At 30.4% G+C, this 21,592-nt stretch overlaps 1 protein-coding gene across 1 annotated transcript; it reads left to right on the top strand.

Annotated features, from left to right (window-relative positions):
• Positions 1–1,053: 1,053 nt before the first annotated feature.
• LOC113375291 (EF-hand calcium-binding domain-containing protein 1-like) lies at positions 1,054–13,836 on the top strand. The gene is made up of 6 exons (XM_026615231.1): positions 1,054–1,252; positions 1,862–2,060; positions 9,101–9,224; positions 9,288–9,541; positions 12,260–12,362; positions 13,717–13,836. Exons 1-6 carry the CDS (start codon positions 1,054–1,056, stop codon positions 13,834–13,836), a joined length of 999 nt encoding a protein of 332 aa, XP_026471016.1.
• Positions 13,837–21,592: the final 7,756 nt, after the last annotated feature.

Raw genomic sequence — 21,592 nt, 5'->3', positions numbered from 1 at the left:
CTATTCGAGGAAATAGAGGTCTTGCAATCGTTACTATTGATCAAACATTCTTTAGAAGAAAACATACTTTATAAAGCAATAATGAATGTTTATTCATTTAATCATTATTAGATGAGATTTCGAATAAATATTTAAATAGATCACAAGATAAATAAAAACAGATATTTGCCAAATTATATAACTTAATAATAAAGTAGATAGTAGATTTGATATTTAATTTCATTTAAAAAGTCACGCGTAAATATTATCGAATTTGGTAATTTGAGCTTTTTGCTCGCGCTGGTGCTTGCACTATCTCTTTCACTAACTGTATGACCACGACGCCTGAGCTACGTTACCCACAATAAGAGGGCGATCCGATACCATAAATGATGAATTCTTTTAAATATTTACATATCAAAGTAACTAGTAGTGCATGGCATCGTGTCTTGAGGCAAATTGCCTTAACTTTCCGTACCAAAACTAAAATTTTAAAATAGCTTTAAATTTTTTTTAAAACTTTGAAATTTTTGCAAAAATTAGATTTTTTGAAGAATTTGATTTTTTTATTATTTTTTCTAGATCTAATTTGATTTTCGAATCCTTCGAGCCAGATGCATCGTTTTTTTTTTAAATTTTAATATAGGCACTTTATGCTCTTAAACTTTGAAACGGGTGGACATGTCTTTGCCAAAAACTAATCAGCACATCTCCCTATCAATAGGAATCAAATGTTTTTTAAATAATTTAACCGATTTGGGTTGATCCGCGCGCCCGAAATCGTGAACGAAAAATTGTATCCACACAAAACACAAACTAATGCTAATGATATGCAAAAATTTTCATTTTAAATTTTTGGACGGTTACTATAACTTACCCTACGGAAAGTTAAAAAAACATAAATTCTTTTCAAAAAAATATTTTCAAGTAAAAATCTATATCACTACTGCATGAGAACATTAAAACCATACAATCACATCTTTTAGGCATTTCACAAATAATCATAATCATAAAAAATTCGTTTTATAGTAAAAGTAATGTATTTATAAATTTCTAAGTGAATGGAAATTGGAAATGGATGCCTGGGGACAATTGATCGGATCTTTGGTCTCAATAAGAAACAACGACAAAAACAGCAAAATCGGCAATGGCCAAGATTCACAAAAAGTCCGCATAGATGGATCACCATCTAAAGATGCGGAGCGTCCAAAAACGGTGCGCTCTTCCCTGCCGAGGGCCATCGTTCGCAGTGTATCACTTTTCATTGTCGGAGGTAAATCAAGTAAAGTGTAATTACAAATTTTGAAAACGGTCAAATACTAGTTGTAAACATATTCATACGTTCACATTTCTCACTGGATTACAAGTTTTATAACTTTCAATGGATTTTTTAGAGATATTTATTTATATAGTACATATGATATATATGAAATCTGATAAAGTTTTATGATATTCACGTACAATTGTTCATATATGTACATATATGCCAACAAACTTTGTGAAGAAAACAGTTTTTTAATACACAAAAAAATTAATCCTTAAATAAATAGTTTAGAGTCTTACGGGCCGACTCTGCCGTAAAATAGACCAATGTTATGGCAAGGTCATGTTACGTAGCGCTGGCACTAAATACTGACAATGGTACGGAAATTCTAATAAGATAAAAAATAAAAAGCAGTTTCACTCATATGTTAGCCACATCACAAAGATTCATTCATGATAACATTGTTGTTTGGCATTTGTGCATTTTCCTGGTTAGGTTTTCTATTTAAAACGCCTGACTGCAGCTGACTGTTTTTGTACCACTTCATATGAAAAATGCTACGTAACATTGGTCTATTTTACGGCAGAATCGGTCCATTAATCCGAGATCCCTCAATAGGGAAACGCGCAACGCGAAGCAATGGCACCGGAGAGGGCAGCTCTTCGGAGCAAGCGCGCGCCAAGAATAAAGGTAAACGAGGCGATGTCGTCCGCCGCGCTCGGAAGTCCACGCGGCGCGTTAGCATGGAAGAGATCGCCGGCGGTAAGACGAATCCCAAACTCATTGAGACGCTAAAAAAGAAGACACATTTTACCAAGTATGTGATATCGTGTCTTTCCTTTAATTAAAATTTGAACGTAGTATTAGTTAGATGAAGTGTTTGGTTAATGAACGCAAGTCAACACTATGTATGTAAATCTTCAAAGAAATTACATCGAAAAAAATCAAATAATTTATAAAAGTAACGAGGTTTCATTTAATTTAGCTGTCAAAAACGGTATGATTTTGTAATATTTTAAGTTTGTGAGTTATTATAGATGTGCAAGTTTAGTGCCATTTAGTTGTGTCCGTATACATGTAACTATGTACATTATACACAACTGTAAGCAGGAAAAGTACAGACAAACTATCATGGTGTTTGGTTTTTCAATGATTCATATCTTTCTACCAATATTATAATCAGTATCAATCGTTTTTACTTATCATAGTTTCATTGACTACCCATAACAGATTTAAATTTAATAGTATTATAACTATAATAAAAATATTTATTAAGCAAAAATAAGACTAATCACAAAAAAAATTTGTCCATATAATATAGAGACAAATTGATATATAAGATAGGGACATAATGTTATATTAATTTTAAAGAAGACAGTTCACAAATGATTTGGACCTTTCTGGGACAGCCCAAAGCGAACAAATAATATATGGTAACCATCCCTCATCAGGCTTCGAGAAAAAGAAAGGTTTTTGCTATAAAAAATCGCTGATCAAAAATAGGTTTTTATCAGCTTCAGCTTTGAAAAGCTCCGCTCCCCACTAGCAACCGTTACAGGTATAGTTAATAAAATTCGCAATGATATCCATACATTTGGATACAATTCTTGTAAGTTGAAATCGTTGATGAAATTTAATACAAAAATGGAAGTAACCACATTTTTATCAGGTAAAAAGGATGCCAGACTTATAAGTTCATCACACAACATACAACCATCTATGTCTGATTTAGAGTCTACAGTTAATTTTAATTGGAGATCACTACAGAGCTTGAGAAGGTCGCATTGTTCTGGAATCTGTTTAATATTGTACAAAAAAGACCAAGATTCCGAGTACTCATTTAACTGTTCGAACCTTTTATTGATTGAAATTTATATAGTGTCCAAAAGACAGTTGAAAATTTTTTTTCTGGAGAAGTTATAGGGTCATCGCGTGCAATTTCACCAGCTTGACGCTTAATACGACAAATTCTTGTTGTAGCTTGAAATTCAGGTTCAATTTCTAGTTCTTCGGCCAACTCCTTCGCAGTTAAAATAGCGCTTTTAAAGCCCGTATTTCTGTAGTCTTCCAAAAAATTGCAGCATTTTTTCAACATTTGTGTACATTTACCAAGATCCATATCTGTTGACTGTACAGATTTACTTACAAGATTTATTTGACGAAGTATGTCATACCAAACAACCAATGAAACTGTGAAGCAGAAATCTTTCAGTTGTTCGGCTAGTGTAGTAGCCTCATGAGGCACTTGAACATCAGTTTTCTGAGTTTCACGAGCCAAAGTAATCAAAGCATCATGGATAGTACTAATTTGATAACGGACTGATTTGACGCTACTTATTCTTGCTTCCCAATGAGTGTCACTGTGCTTTTTTATAGTATATAGTCCCAAGTGATCGGTTAGAAATTTCCATCGATGAACAGAAGCTGATTGGTCTGAAATATCACCCTTCATAGCTAATCGCAAGTGCTCCTGCATGACTAGATCAAATTTGGCTAGTAGTTGTACTAAGCCTAAGAACTTTCCGTTATTTGGCGTATATAGTTTGTCAGAAGTGCCTCTGAACGCCATATTGTTTTCGGCTAAATAAAGTGTGATATGCATCAATCTAGATAAAACATTATTCCATCTTGTAGTTTCCTTTCTAATCAAGTGTTGCTTTTGGCAGTCTTTTGTTTTCCCTATTTTTAATCGTAGTTCAGCTTCAATCCATGAAAGGTAAAACTTCTTATGAAAAGTGCTATTTTCATGATTTTTTAATATTTCAGACAAGTATTTCCAGTTGTTATACCCTTCAGATACTAAGTTCGACGTTGAGCTACTATCAAATAGTCTACAACAAAAGCAATAAACTCGATCCTTAGAAACGGAGTAAATTAACCAAAGGCGCAGAATTGTTTCATTGTTTGCAAGAATTTTTGTGAAATGAGAATTAGAGAAATGTCGGCCTGTATCATTCTTCGGATAATTATCAATGTGAGTTTGCACTGGGCCACTAGTAATTATGTGATCAATGATTTTGCCATTTCGAGTGACTGGCCAAGTGAATGAGCTGAGTTTGTTACGCTTCGCTACAATAACGCTAGCTTTTTTAACCAAAACGTTAAAAGGAGATAGACAATGTGTTTTAACAATAGACAGAAAACCGCTTAATTTAGGGAATTTACGACTAAGCAGACCTCGAACTATGAGCACAAGCCGAGGGGCCCCTTTTTGCCGGCGCCCAAGGCGGTCGCCCAACTCGCCCTACCCTAAAGCCGGCACTGCTCATATATATGTATATATATATATATATATATATATATATATATATATCGAAAAGTATGGCAATAACTTTTTATTTCAACTTTTACAATTCATGCTGATTCACAATTAAAATTATTTACATATATATGTCCTATACATAGCAAAAGTCTTTCTAACATGAGTGTAAGGCGATATTTCGATTTGTCATAAACTGACATGTCCGAAAAACTTTAATAATGTATTGCATGTTTTCGTTATTGAAACTACGCTATTGTACCACATTTGAAATGTTTCCATTTTATGTGCAAAGTTAGATTACACGCCAAAACTGTCGTTCTGACAATCGAATTTGACAGCATGACTATCCGTTGGACTACTAGCTGGCGGTAGACAATCTCATGTAATTGAGCTTTAAAAATACCGGGTATCAATTGAAATAAATCTGTATTTATATATTTAAAATAGATCTGGATTTTTATTCACACACAATTATGAATCATTTTGATGATATTTTTTAATTAATTAACAGTAACTGCTGATACATTTAAAAGAAGATTTTGAAGAGCGCAAACTAGAAATGTTATTCACAGTTCCGGCTCAAATGTTTAAATAAACAAAATTAATAAAAGTTAACCTCAATGGTTAACCGAAAAATAGTTATGATGTCACCAAAGTTCTAGGTTGCACTTAAAAGCTCATAATTCTAAACAACGCGACATTTTTTTCTAATATTTTTCAGGACAGTTGAGGTCAAACCTATTCCTCCGTTTTGGCTTGACGTCTTGGAAAACCTGTATATATTCAGATATGTTTGATATCAATAAATCTTATTTCGCTAATTTGATATTGGTTATTATTAATTTTTGCTTCAAACTTTAGTAGTTTTACGTATAGAAAATTTACTACAATTTTCGAAGAAACAAAATGTCGAAAACAGTTTTAATATTTCTTTGTGGAGATTATTATTTACCGATTTAAAAAATATAATTGTTATAAATCCTAATATTTTTACACCTTGAGGCAATGCGTTTTTATTATGCATAGAGAATTAAAAAGAATTGTTAGCTAAAAACTAATCGCTTCATTATAGTCAGAGTTATTTGTATAAAATCGTGATTGTTTTCTATATTTAGCCGTTTGGGTGCAATTATTGTTGCATTCACTCAGTTCAAATGATAACATGCCGCAAGCAACGGCCCATTAGCTCAGTTGGTTAGAGCGTCGTGCTAATAACGCGAAGGTCGCGGGTTCGATCCCCCCATGGGCCAAAAATATTTTACATTTTAAAATGTTATTCATCCGAAACCAATTTTTTCTACAACTAATCTTACTTAATCAATTGATGGTATTATTGCCATTAAAGCTAATGAGTTGAGGTTGATGTTTGCCAACTAATAGATTTAAACGCAATAACGTTCTAGGATGCTTGTCAATTTTGAACAAATTTTTTTTAAAATACATACTGCAAAACAACAAATATACAAGTGTCAAACCATCATAATCTGTGTCATTATGAACTTGCTCTTAGTTTAGAACTCAGAAAACTGTGACATAGTTAGGCATGGTAAACCATACAAAAATACCATCAATAAGGCGCTTCAGAATCCGAAATATTCCAGGTTAAAGTGATTAAGTAAAAGCAGCCAGCAATTTCTTGTGCCTACTATAATGTTACTTCAAAAACTTTTCTCCTCCAAAAGCTAAGGTAAACATTTTTTAAATTTCAATACTCTCATGCAATAGTAGATGCAAAAAAATATCTTTACATGATGCACAAAACCTCAAAGCAACGTTTTCAGTTATAATATGTTTTTCATAGATAAACAAGTATAAATGTTATCGTAAGACAGTTAATAGTAGTTTATTTTGACGATTCTTTTCTATTCATTATTTTCTACACTACATATTTGAAATAATTATACCTGTAATCACTCAATTAATGACTCAAATTAACTTTGAAGTGAGTTATAAATTACAACTTTTGTTACAGACATGAGAAATTAATTATTCACAATAGTTTGAATACCGATAAAAAAGCATAGCTATTAGACAAATATTGGTATGACATTTAAGTAAAAAATAATCTTATTGTTAGATTGATACCTTAGATTAACTAACCTCGATACGTTTCGAACTAAAGTAAAACTAGTGGTGCATGGCATCGTGCCTTAAGGCAAATGGCTGGAACTTCCCGTACTAGAATCAAATATTCGAGGAAAAATCAGTAATCAATAAGTATTGATCAATGATTAATAACAATTGATTTAAACATTTTCAAATTGATAATTATAATCACTATATATTTTATCTTTCATAAAATGTACAGTGACGACCTCGCTCAAAAAACTTGAGCAAGTTTACATTAGCAATGCTAATGGCGAATAAATGCCGAATAAATCCATCTGGGGATATTATCCATCTGTGGACGATTAGAATAACGCATATGAAATATCTACATTTTCAAACTGGTTTGTAAATTTAAAAATCATATTTGAAGTATAAAACTTTGTATATTTTTGAAAATTTTGAAAAAAAAAATTCTGAAAATTTTGAAATTTGCTTGAACTGTATAAGTAAACTTTAAAAACGATCTTGGTACGGAACCCAACAAAATTGTAACAAAATTAGACCCATTTTTGAAAATTTTATCAAATATCTGATAATTTGGTGTGCATATGTCTAATGATCATTTTTGACCGCGCGAACATGCTTTACCAAAAATCAATTCTTCATTTCGTTAATACAAGTAACATGTTTATTGAATTATTTAAATCGGGTCACCGTTTTCTCAAAAATTGAAGAACCGTTTTTGGCACTTTTTGCCAAATTGTTTTTTTGAATCATTCAAATCGGTCGATTTGTGCGCCGAAAATCGTAGACAAAAATTTGTATCCAAAAATACACACACATCAATTTTTTCTTAGGTATGCCAAAATGTTCAGAAACCTTCAAAACGTGAAGATATGCAAAAATTTTCATTTTCCATTTTTTTGCAATTACTATAACTTACCTTACGGGAAGTTAATAACTAGCGCAGTTAATCGGTTTGCCTACTATACAGAAATGCTTCCTCGATTTCCGTTGCGATTTCCAGTCGCACAATCATTACCTCACACCAGTCTCATCCATGTGGGCAGCACGCGGTGCAAAGCGACCGGGACGGACTTGCACGAATTCATTACTTGCTCGCCTGTCAAACTTTTTCCTTAACGTTCCTCGTCCTCACCATAGCCCCTATTTCAATACACGATCAGCCGTTCTTTTCGCAGAGGCATGGGATTATTAATATATTAAAGTTTCGTGCTATTTATGGAATCTCAGCTTTCATTATTGCATTCTATGTAAGGTAATGATTATTAAATGAAATTGGTTCATTAATTCGTAAATTGGAGCGAAGTTAAATTTTCTTTTGTAATAATAATTTATTACTTCCTTTAAAATATAAAGTAAGAGATATTCATAGCTGAATAGCGACCCATAAATCTCGTTTTATTCTTAACCCAACATTGTTATTCATATTTAGTTTTAGTTTTGCTATTTTATAAATTAATTAATTATTATTATTAATTAAGTGTCATTTTCTAAAAAAAAACAGCTGCCGGTTAAATCATAAAACCCAAACAATTCGAGTTCATTAGTTTTGTCGAGCCGTTTCTTTAAAATTAACTGTAAAGTGCAAAATTTATCGCCAATCTTTGCATCAAAAATCTTAAACTGGTTTTGAAAAATCAAAACTGTTCGAAAGATATCTGTTGAGAATCGTATTGATTAATTTTTGGTAAAGATTGGCCGAGAAATTTCGTCGTTATCATTTTTTTTTGACGATTGGGACGATTAATAATTGATTTTTTATTTGAGGTGATATATAAATGGAACTTTGCATAGTGATAGAGTTCATGGTATAAACGGACATTCTAAAATATTATTAAATATTAAATAATATGCAATGATTAATATTTAATAGTATAAATTTTTTTTTAAATTTCAATATCAGTTACAACTGATAAACATCAAGTAACATTAGATGAAAATTAGAAATAATATACAAAATAAAAATATTATTATTATCAATAAAATATAATACAAAATAAAAGACAGTATAATATCATGAATTCAAATTAAAAATAAGCAAATGGAAAATTAAAAAAAAAAAAATCATACCGTTTTGTTTGGCAACTTTAATATCTGAAAAATCCTGATATAAAGTTGCTTATATAATTGAGCATATTTTTATTCATTATTTATTTCAACTTAGTTGACCTGCGACAGGAAATGTTACCAAAACCAGTTATATTGAGGAAATTGAAGTTCGAATAAAAGTGAAAGCAATAAAATTAATTTGCAATCCGGCTTGTCTCCTTCTTCAGGAATTAGTTAAACTAATTGAAAATCCACAATATGTATAAATAAAATAAAAATTTAAAGCGCTTGAAATCTTCAGCAAAGGTTGCAATTTATAAAAGCCTACCAAGTGCTTCAATTGACAGTCTTCCTAGAACTAAATATTATATAAACACACATTCAGTAGTACTAACAATAAGTAACAATTATTTCTATACTCTGTTACTATCATTTTCAGTTTTTCAGTTATACATCAAAATGTATTTTTATAGACCCGAATTAGAAGCATTGTGTAAAATATACAGGAGACTGGTAGCAAATAATAAAATGGCTGTAAAGGTTTCGGCGATGGCTGCTGCTGGGGGCGCTCTAGCTAAACCTGCTCCAACAATTGAGGTTAGATTCTAAACTAGTTCATGAAATGATAAAGATGAAAATAAATTTTATTTATGCGCACAGGGTATAGATAGAACTCTATTCCGGGAAGTTTTGCACAGTACATTTGATTTAGTGGCAGAAGACTCACTAACCGAACGAATATTTTGTGCGTGGGATAGCGCTGGCGAAGGAACGCTCCGTCTAGAGCCCTGGCTGGTCGGGTTGTCCACCGTGTTGCGGGGTTCGCGGCCAGAACGAGCCGCGTTCTGCTTCCGCGTGTACGACCTGAACGCGGACGGTTACATCATGCGAGATGAAATGTTCCAGCTTCTCAAGTGAGTCGTAATGATTTAAATTGATATTTTTGTATAGATTCAACTTAAAATATTTTAACTGGTCAAAATAATTAATATTGAATACTCATCAGTTTGCAAAAAATCGTAATTTACAAATTACGTTCCGTACATGGTTTGTATATATATATATATATATATATATATATATATATATATATATCAAGTAAAAAGTTCGTTTCGTTTATTTACTGAAACACAACAAGTTTTTTATATGGTGAAAACAAATTTATTCAAACTAAATCAGCTCCATTAATATCAACAATGTTTTGGTATTTTTCAAGTAGAGCCATGATGCCATCGATGAAGAACTTCTATGGTTCCTGGTTGAAAAACTGAACTAAGTGCTTTCTATAAGCTCTTCTTGAAATCAATTTAATTCTATTAAGATAGTTATGCCTGGAATATGCAGTGAATGTAAAACAAATTTCAACTAAGCTTTCGCAACTTTTGGCAGATCATCAAAAAAGTATATGGCCAGGCTTTGTCATGATGAAAGACAATATCCTTAATTCAGACCGCTTTCTTTCAATTATCTGGCGTAATCTCTTTAGATATTTACAGTAGGGTTGATAATTATTCGTCTGACCAATTAGAATTAGAAGTAGTTCACGATTGACAATTACCTTCCAATCAAATACAACATCGCCTTCTTCAATGTCATTCTCTACTTGTAAACATTTGTCGTCGCTCATCATCACCTAACTATGATTTAATTTGCCTCCGATTGCAGTAGGTAATGTACTTTTCATCACCTGTTATGAAATGTTACAGAATTAGTTAGATTCCATTGCATTTCAGCAGTGCGTTGCGCCCAACTCATGAAGCTTCCTTTTGTAGCTATGTAGCTTTATGTAATTAGCTTTCTGGTCAATGGCTAGTTTCGTCCCAATATCGATAGTATTGATTTACTTATTTTGCTCTACTTTTGTAAGAATTTCATCAACTTTTTTACTGATTCGACGAGCGGAGCGTGGCACATCTTTCACATCAAAATTACCAGAACGAAAGCGATCGAACCATTTTCGAGCAGCAGATTTTGATAGAGTACCTTCATCTTATACAGCATATTTTTTTTCACAAGCCTGCGCAGCGATCTTACCTTTATCATAAAAATATTGCAAAATATAGCGAATTTTTTCATCATTTTTCTCTATTTTCAAATACAAATAACTTTTGAACTACTTGACCAATTTCTTTCAGTATTATATATATTTAATATAATATAATATATATATTGGGTAGAGTAAAAAGTTTGTTTCGTTTTGCGCGATAGACGGCGTTGGTTATATGCTATATATATATATATATATATATATATATATATATATATATAAATATATAGGGTGTCTCAGACCTTGACGTCAAGCCAAAACGATGTGATAGTATTGACCTTAACTGCCCCAAAAAAATCACCCTGTTTAGAAAATACAAGCTAGAGCTTTGGTGAAATTATGACCAATTTTTGGTTATTGTCACTAAATTTTACTTTTGTTCATTTAAACTTTGAAACCGTCGTGAATAGCATTCCTAAGACCATAATCAAAAACAATAATACAATTGCCCCAAGTTTTTAAGAATTATGACTTTTTGTTGAACTATAAATTTAAAATTTGCAGAGGCATATGTTATAACTCAAACTGATTTTGTTTATATTGTTTATAAAGTTAATTAATATAGTTGCTAATTAATATAGTTAATATAACTATATAGTTATGTGTAAAATAAAAAGTTACATATGCTGTCCCAATACATAAGTACAATAGTATAACCACTACTTTCATGTTTGTTTTGTAGTTTGTTAATAATTTTTACCGCATTGAACAGCAAATACTGCTGGTCAATGATCTTTTTCGCTAAAATTCATTTCATGTCATATATCGTTTTAAAATAATTTTAGCGAGATATCTATTATAAATGTAACATTTTAATCACTTCTTATTTTGGCCAAAGGTTAATCTTTCGCCTGTCATAAAAAATGACCATACAAATTTGTTCCGCGATAATTAACTTATCTATCATTATTACATAAAATATAAGACTTGAAAATCATAACTATAAACAAACTTCACAATTATATTGAAAATGAAAAAAAAAACTCTTAAAAAATAACGTATTATTATTGCCTATTGGCAAAATAGTTGGAACATCGCAATTACTAAATAAATGCTACAATTTGAACAACAACAAAATTTAATAATTAATAATGTGTTTTTAACTTTTTTTATAAGAAACTAATAGACCTCATTTTAACCTTTGATTAACTTTTATAAATACAAATTCTTCAAATTTATAATTTGAATAACTTAATTATATATTTGCCTACAATTATTTGCCAGATAAAATCTTACAAATTTTCTATTCGAATTTTGCAAAAAAATTGAAATAAAATATATGCATTTTAATTTAAATTTATTTTTATTAAGTTGAAATTACTGTATCGTATCAATAATTAAGAAACATTAAATTTTTGACTAATCACTATCTACAAATTAAAATACAGTTACTCGAAAAAAATGTGTCAAATGGTTTAATAACTAAATGATGAAATTATAGATTATATTCTGCTTTCCCGCTAATCCATAGAAAATAATAATGATAAATCGTAAGTATTATAATTTTATTTAGGTTATCAAATCGTACCAAAATTCAAAAAGATATTCAATTCTGCCAATCTAATCATCTAAATCATGATTATAGGAATTGTTTAATAAAACAGCCCCAAGACGAGGATCCTGATGAAGGAGTTCGTGACCTTGTTGAATTGGTTTTGAAAAAGTTGGATTTGGACAAAGATGGAAAGGTCTTGTCATATTTGTTATATCATTAAGTGTTTATATTTCAACTATTTAGCAATTGCATTTCATGTCTTTTAAATTTGATCATCTACCAACCACATTATAGCATTAGTTTATAAAGTAGAGCAATATAACTATATAAAATAAAAACTGCGTTCAATGAAAGTTTACACATAAATAATTTCATTCACGTGGTTTGCTCATAAGTCCAAATAAGTCACCAGAAATTTGTTTCAATACTATTTATATGTAATTAATTTAATAAATTTCTTTTTAGTAGCCTATTTCTATCTCTATATAGGTCAACCTATTTTAATCTCCATGCCTAAAAAATGCTATTAATAATGTTGATATTTTGGGTCAGTAGAAAATTTAAGATCATATGCGTCCATCGTAAAAAAGACGAATTTTGATAAAATAAAAGCACTGTACATTTTTCGACAATTCCTTCACATCGAATATTTTTTAAACATTTCGAAGATTTTTCAATTTTTTATTGCTAATAAGATCTCAAAATGTTTTGTTTGACGCTTCATTTTTCAATTTAGTAAACCCCTGCCAAACTCACAATAAATGACGTGTCTTTCTCAAACTTGACGCGAATATCCAAAGAAAATAAGCCAACATATAAAGTTACCTATTTAGTTTATTCGTGATTTATTTGAATTTGCTAATTTATAGCAACTACATGTTGGACATATTTTCATATTATATAAACTACCGACTTTGACAGTTTAGTAAGGTGCGCGAATTTCACCTTGTGTCCTGGGTTTTTCCAAAAGCAATATTTATAGCGGATTTGGATCTTTTGTCCATGATTGTATAGGTTTAATTTGATTCTTTGCAATTACTTAATTCTTCGTAACTACTCATCAAAAATCTGAACATAATATATACAACGAGTATGATTATATAAAACAACACATTATGAAATAGAAAATTGTTGAATGCAAAATTCCAAAGGTAAAATAGTTTTTTCACATTAATTATTTCAAACTTTTATTTTCAATTTTAGGAAAATTAAAAAATGGAACATTTTGAATGATTAGAACAAGTGCTAATTTTTATTAAATAAGTTAATTTTGAGAAAAATTGGACAAATTTTTATACAAGACTGAACCACATAATCGAATAATAAATGCCTACTAAAAGTCGGTAATTCTGATTCCAAAAAACTATTCATTTACAAAAACTGATTACTGAATCCATAAAGTTTTTGTTATTTTAAATCATATTTAAGTTATTTAGCATATGTCACCCTCTTTACAAGTAGTTCCGAATCATTTCACATCAGTTTACTGCAGTAGTATCTTGAAATAAATTACAAAAATTAATTTTCTAAATTTGTTATTTACACAGGTGTCATTAGATGATTTCCAAGGAGCAGTTGATGCTGAACCGTTGCTTCTGGAAGCTTTTGGGCAATGTATGCCCACAGATGCTGCTCGAGATTCTTTTCTATCGACTCTTCAGTTGTAAAAAGAATAAAACAAAATTATGTATTCCAATATTAAATTAGATTTTTTTTCATTTATGCTGCTAGGAAGTTATCGTAGTTAATATGATGCTAATAGATCCCAATTCTCATATTTAACTTTACGTATGTTTTTTGAAATGGAATGTAAGTTCAACTTTTGAAAATATTAGAATACAAATAAAATTAATCTTATTCAAGTTCGATGAGTACTAGTCAGCTAATGAACGCCTAATTTGAATACTTGCAATTGATGTTCATATCTGAGTCACGTTTTTCACAGTCTAAAATATTCTTATATAAATAAGATATAATAGTATTAAAAATACATTCAAAGTAGTAAATAACAAATGAAATTCTATTTTTAATAAATACATAAATATACTATTTTACTAAATATATGATAATTTTTTCATCCATTTCATGAAAAATTATTGTAACGTCTTCCGCTAATAATTCACAAGACAATATATTAATTGTACGAAAAATATATTTTCATAATATTTCAAATAAAACTTATTATTTATTTATTTACTCATTTCACATAACTTGATCAAAACACAATTATTATATGTACATATGTATATATATATATATATATATATATATATTTTTACACACACACACATATATATATATATATATATATATATATATATATATATATATATATATATATATATATATATAATAAATGAATATTAGCTAACTGTCTTGTGATGAATCAATGCAAAAGTACTTTTCATTTACACCATCTATATATAATTATTTTACGTAAGCTTTAATTATAATGGCAAATATCATATTTTGCGCATTCTTAAATTTTAAATTAAAAATATTCAAATTCTATACAATATTATGAGAAAATCATAAACCTATTTAAGTTTATATTTTTGTAAGGGTGTATAATGAACAAGAATAACTATAAATAGATTGTTATTATTCTATCTCAATTAGTTTTATCTGTTTATTTTTATAATTATCTGAAGGTCCGCTGCATTGTATAAAGAGTATGCATTGTTGATTATTTTTATATTATCTTATATATTTTAAATAACATTATCTGGATAGCAGGATGCTGGTAGTGCAGATAACTTACACACACACACACACAGTGGCGTCGGAACCAAATTTTTGATGGGTGGGCTCGTTTTTTTTTTTTTTTGATAGGCAGCCGGTGGGCTCGTTTTTTTTAGAGATATTAGTCCATATAATTTTTTGAAATTGATGGGTGGGCTGAGCCCCCCCATCAAAATTCATGGGTGGGCTCAAGCACACGCAGCCCACGCGGTTCCGACGCCACTGCACACACATATATATGTTGTGTCATGTTATAAATAAATAGTATTAAAACATACAAAAAATAATACATAATATATAATTATTAGTAATAAAGACTATTCAAATCAAATTATAGACTTGGAATTTTTAAATTTCTTGGATCTGGGAAATCCAAAAATCAAAATTTTCTTTTGTTGTGTTGGTAAAATATATTGAAATTTTCATCTATATTCACTGCTTACTTTGTGGTAGTCTCTAAGGTTCGACATCATTTTATGACTCGGAAATTTTTGCTTGTTGGAATAATTGAAGTGTCAAAGAATTCATATTAAATTTTGCGTAAAAAATAAAACAAAGTATAACAAAGACAGAAAGCCTATGGTGAGTCTGCTAAATTAAACAAATGTTTACGAGTTGTCGCAAAGACATTGATGATGATGAACGCTTCGGTCGACCCAGCACATCAATAACGGATTAAAATGTGGAAGAAGTAGAAAAAATGGTTAAAAATTATCACCGAATCACAATTATAGAAGTTGGCATATCAATTGGCTTATGGTATAATATTGTTTTAAATTGAACATGAAACAAGTGGCAGCAAAATTTATTGCATAGTTGCAGTTCGTATTTTTTTGCTATAAACAATACAATAGTCATGCATCAACATTGATATTACTTATATAGATGAAACTAGATTAAAATCTAAAGTCATTCATAGACAAAATATTACTTTTTGTTGAAAATACTCAATATTTTGTTTAAAAGGAAAACCTCCATATTCACCAGATATGGCTCCTGTTAACTTTTACCTGTTCTCAAAGTTAAAAAAAAAACACGAAAGGACGGAATTTTTCTTCCATTGTTTAACCGTGAACACAGTTGAAAATTTCATCATTCTTTCATCAGGAGTATGTAAATCAACACAAAAAAACAAATGACGATCGAAATCTCCAGACCAGATAAATTTCAAGAAAAATTTCTCACGCATCTGCTTTCGGAAGAAATACACATTAATATAAGTAAATACATAATAACGTAATATGTAATATGTAAAAGAAGGAACTAAAGAGGCCAAATATGTAATACGTAAGTAAAAGTGAATGCGAAGAAAAAAATTAAACTTCGACGAATATCATTCTGCATCTAATCCTTAATGTAACATACGACCTCTAAATTCTTCAGTGTACAACGCTCTGTATTAAATTAATAAAAGTTATGCAATTTACTTCAGAGCCTGTTACTTTATTATCAATGCCAAAGAACTGGTTAAAACGACATATTCGATCTGGTTTAGATCCCGCTTACATTTTAGCATAATTCTAGACCTTAAAAGTTCATTTTCAATCTTGCGAAATATTTCATTGAATTAAATATTACTGATTTTGGCACAAAATTGGCCAACCCGATATTGCTGAGCTAGTGGTTGCTAATCTATAAGGTTGTCAAATATCTCCCTTCCGCCTTTTTGTATTATAAACCAAGAGCAAAAAAGCGGAAGGGAGATATTTGACAACCTAATATGTTTTTACCACGGTCGACTATAATCGACAGAAATAATGAGTGAATAAACGCATAGGGAGAGATAGTATCTATTCATAATTAATATTTACATCGTGTCTATGTATCTTTCCTTACATAATAGCAGATATATTTAAGTCAAGTCTAATTTTAGTTTTATAATTAGTTTAACCCATTGCACTTCGTAATCGCCGCTGTTGCACCGTATGCACCGTATAACTACAGAGTGCAAGGGTTAAATATAAATTGAAACATTTCTGCCTCCCACCTACTAGATTCTGTTAGATATTGTCGGATACGAATCCGACAAAATAGAGTAACTCAATACACCTATAATACTTTGTCTCACATCCCAAATTCGTCGCAGTCGCATTTATTTCCATGGAAATATCTCAAGCATCGTTTGTATACGCTTTTTATATTATTTTAACAACAGGAACTTAAGGGTCGAAAATTTAACTGTCGATTTAGAGATAGTTGTCCTATCTCTATGTGATGAATTTTATTACTTTAATTTCTGTAACACTGGTGAAATTTTATTGATGGCGCAATGTCTGGTAAGTTGCTTCCTATAATTTCAAGGGTAAACCGTTGTCACTACTTTTTGACATAAGGCTGCTCAAGGCGGATATCGAACTTGGGGGACCTCAACCTCTGTAAAAACAACCATTTGGAACCAGAGCAATCATTAAGTTGCATCCCAATAATATATAATGTAGTATAAATTAAAAAAATTACAGCTCATAGGACACTGATAATGGTGATATAATTGGTTAGGTTTTCAAAATATATTTAATTGCTCAAAATCAAATTAGACTTTTGTGCCCCGCCCTATCTTAATATATATATATATATATATATATATATATATATAGTTTTTAAATTATATAATTTATTTTTATACTTAGCATACAGCGATGACAAATATCATTATCTTTATAAATATTATAAGAATAAATAAATAATTGTATATGATTATAATTCATAGCAATTGCCGATTATAGTAATTTTTATGTCGTAATTTATTCCAATCACAAGACCTGTAGTCTACTGTCACAATTTATGCTTTTAAAAAAAATTTTGTGGTAATACTTGTTTTGAATATAATTTCGATACCAGTTACTAATACTTATATTATTGGATTGATAATTTGAATTTTAATTGTATTAAAGATGTTATGTACCTCAAACTCAAAAATTATTTTTTTATCCCTATTATGTTAATAGTAAGAGAATCAGCTCAATAAATGATTCAACAATTCTGTTCATATATACCAGTGGCGGATCCAGCTTCGGCGCCAGGGGGCATATACAAAGTTGTGTTAGTGCTAAAAGTCTACAATATTATCTTAGGGCAGCTTCTTCTTCAGTCTTTTTGAAATTGATGTCTCAAGAACCTGAGTGGCTATAAAATTTGAATGATGTTCTAGTTTTTAAAAATGTTTTACACTGTTTAGTTTTATAAATTTGTTTTTAAATTCAATGTGAAGATCGTCGTGTAAGATCTTATTGCTTATAAAGCATCGAGCATTAGTAATCTGTCTGTAGTTTATTATCAATAGATAGAATTTACTTCCCAAAAGCCAGTATAGTTCAGGGGTTCAAATTTTTATAGTTTTTAATTTTGCGCGAATATTATACTTCCATGTCAGTCTGCAATCTAGATGCTTACCTAGGTATTTGGCACAATCAGTATTTGGAATTGCTTAGCCATAAAAATGCACTCCTGGGCATGTTGTCTTGCTGAGTGTAAACGTAATATGGTTAGACTTGAACTCATTTATATTTATTCTTCATTTTTTGTCCAATTTTTTTGTAAAATTAACGAAGCCTTAGATGCATCAGCGTGTGTTGAAAGAACTGCTATGTTATCAGCAAAGGTCGCTGCTGTGGTTGATTGAAAAGTTGAAAAATCGCTAGTAACGAGAATATACAGAAATGGCGCGAAAACACTGCCTTGCGTATCCCCTGCCTTAATCTGATGAGATGTTGAAGTTTCAGTGTTGACACGTCCTTTAAATTCCCTATTGGCGAGATAAGATTCTAGAATATTATAATAACCACTTGGAAGTAGAGATCTAATCTTCAATAAAAGCCCATTGTGCTTCACCTTATCAAAGGCCTGGCTCACATCTAGAAAGACTACAGAACAGAATTGTTTGGCCTCGAAGGTATTGTTGATGACTGGTACAATTCTGCGGTACTGTTTAACTGTAGAGTGCTGGCTGCGAAAACTAAGCTGATGTTCTGGAAATATATTTGCGTCAATTAAGATATATTGAAGCAGAAGTTTTTCGAGCACTTTTGAGACAATTGTCAAAAGGCTGATTGGTCTATATAAAGTAACCATATTAAGATCTTTTCCGCTTTTATAGATCATTTTTACCATAAATGTTTTAAAAAAAGAAATATATACGTTAGAAGGATACTTCTTTGGCAGTTCTTTTAACTTTTTTGGCGCACTAAAACATAATCTGAAGATTAATTATTTTTTAGTTTACTAATCCCTTCGAATATAATTAATTAATAAAAACAGAAAACCATATGGATCCCCCCGACAGCAAATTATGTAATATGGCAAATTCATTGCATGTGCTGCATTGCTCCGACTATGCCATTAGCCTTATTAACTTTGCAGTAAAAAATGGTGGCATATATAAGTCGTTTTGACATCCGCTTTCGTGTCATTATGCTTGTAATAAAATTCAAAAATGCGTTCTAACTACGATATGAATAGATAATTGATACTGAGAATATGGGTCACGCAGGCTATCTTGTAATGTCAGCAACGTTACGAGTTTTCTTGAAATATTTGTTTTTTTGCAACATTACACGAATAGAAAATTGCCAATAAATCTTTATAAATATATAAATATATATATATATATATATATATATATATGTGTGTGTGTGTGTGTGTGTGTGTGTGTGTGTTTGTTAACAAAATCTTACATTTTATTAGTTTATTTTTTATTTTTTCCATTTTTAAGTGAAATATTAAAAATAATTAAAAATCTATGAACTAGTAATGAAGTCGTATACATATGCCATGCAATATAACATGAATATATAATTGAAAAAAATGCCTTAAAATCACCATATACCTTACATCATCTACATACAATAGTTGTTTAATTAAATAATATAATATATAATATTTATTACCATAAAATGTTATGTAAATTCTTATTTCAACTTTCTATATGCAATCTTCCCGTATATACGTTACAGATGCACTCCATGCAATGGTAGTTTGCAATTTCTAAACGTAGGTTATTATGGATTCTTTTATAACATGCATAGGCATAGTTCCGAGACAAATTTAACCATACATTTTTTTTTTTTTTTTTATTCATTTATTATTTTACAGCAATCAGAACAGTACTTATATTCTATGAGCTGCATTGCTTATATATATATAAACTAAAAAGAATAAACTAAATAAGAATAAATAAAAATAATAACATAAAAATAGTAACTAATAATAATAGTAACATATAATAATAGTAAATAATAAAATAATATAATAATACTACAAAAAAAAAATTAAATTAACTTAACTAACATATTTTGATGATTACTCTAAAAAATATAGAAATTGTTCCATTAAACAATTTGCTAGATTAGGATATCTAGCAAAAAAAAAAATAATCCATTGGTGATTTACGCTTGAGCCTCCTGGAATGTGGCATCTCAAGCAGTTGTGCAACTATTTTATTTGGGTGGGCTTCTAGTTTTTGAAAGTGGTGGACACTGAAGTTTCTTATTACTTCCTCGATATATAAAATATTCAGATCGTCATGTATGGTCTTGTTACTGACGAACCACGGGGCATCAACTATCTGTCTGAGTATTTTTGATTGGGCACGCTGCATTAATGCTATATGAGACTTGCTGGCACATCCCCATAATTCAATACCGTAAGTCCATATAGGTTTTATCACTGTTTTATAAATTAATAATTTATTTTCAAGGGATAATTTTGACTTGCGTCCTAATAGCCAATATATTTCTGCAGTTCTAATTTTTATCGCTTTTACTTTTGAGCAAATGTGATCTCTCCAGGTCAGTCTACGATCAAGATGCATACCCAAGTATTTGACACAATTATTACTTGGTATTTTTCGTCCATAAAAGTAAACACTTGGGCATGTTGACTTGTTGAGAGTAAACGAAATATGATTCGATTTACTTTCGTTAATTTTTATTCGCCATTTCCTTGTCCATTCCTCAATAATATTAAGATGGCTTTGCAGATTGCTTGATGCAACAGATGCATCGATGTGTGTTGAAAGTACTGCAATATCATCAGCAAAAGTTGCTGTTATGGTCGATCGTAATGTTGGAAAGTCACTTGTAAATAGAATATACAGTAAAGGGCCCAAAACACTTCCCTGTGGAACACCTGCTTCGATTTGATGAGATGCTGAAGTATTTGAGTTAACGCGGACTCTAAATTTCCTACCATCAAGGTAGGATTCTAGAATATTGTAATACCTACTTGGAAGTAGAGAGCCAATCTTGAATAAAAGGCCTTTATGCCACACCTTGTCGAAAGCTTGGCTCACATCTAGAAAAATCGCGGAGCAGAATTTCTTAGCCTCAAAGGTATTATTGATAACGCTTACAATTCTATGGCACTGTTGAACTGTAGAATGTTGGTTCCGAAAGCCGAATTGATGGTCTGGAAAAATATTTGTATTAGCTAAGATGTTTTGGAGTAGCAGTTTTTCAAGCACTTTCGAGACGATAGGCAAAAGGCTGATCGGTCTATATGAAGAAACCATGTTTGGATCTTTCCCACTTTTATGTATCATTTTTACTATGGATGTTTTATAGAAGGTTGGCCAGTAGTTTAATCTTATTATCGAATTGTAAATATAAGTTAATAGAATAAATCCCTTCTTTGGCATTTCTTTAAGCATTCTTGAAGTCACCAAGTCAAATCCAGGAGATTTCCTAT

Source organism: Ctenocephalides felis, unplaced genomic scaffold (genome assembly GCF_003426905.1).
Source record: "Ctenocephalides felis isolate EL2017-DRISC unplaced genomic scaffold, ASM342690v1 CF-g0.4_SCAFFOLD_01886, whole genome shotgun sequence".
Classification (NCBI taxonomy): domain Eukaryota; kingdom Metazoa; phylum Arthropoda; class Insecta; order Siphonaptera; family Pulicidae; genus Ctenocephalides; species Ctenocephalides felis.
This window is presented reverse-complemented; position numbering and strand designations above follow the sequence as displayed.

What these genes read in the sequence shown, in the direction of transcription:
- LOC113375291 (XM_026615231.1), top strand. Translation starts at nt 1,054, where the DNA reads ATGGATGCCTGGGGACAATTGATCGGATCTTTGGTCTCAATAAGAAAC. An exon ending in AACCTGCTCCAACAATTGAG is followed by an intron (nt 9,225 to 9,287) that starts GTTAGATTCTAA and finishes TTATGCGCACAG; the next exon opens with GGTATAGATAGAACTCTATT. An exon ending in ATTTGGACAAAGATGGAAAG is followed by an intron (nt 12,363 to 13,716) that starts GTCTTGTCATAT and finishes TTATTTACACAG; the next exon opens with GTGTCATTAGATGATTTCCA.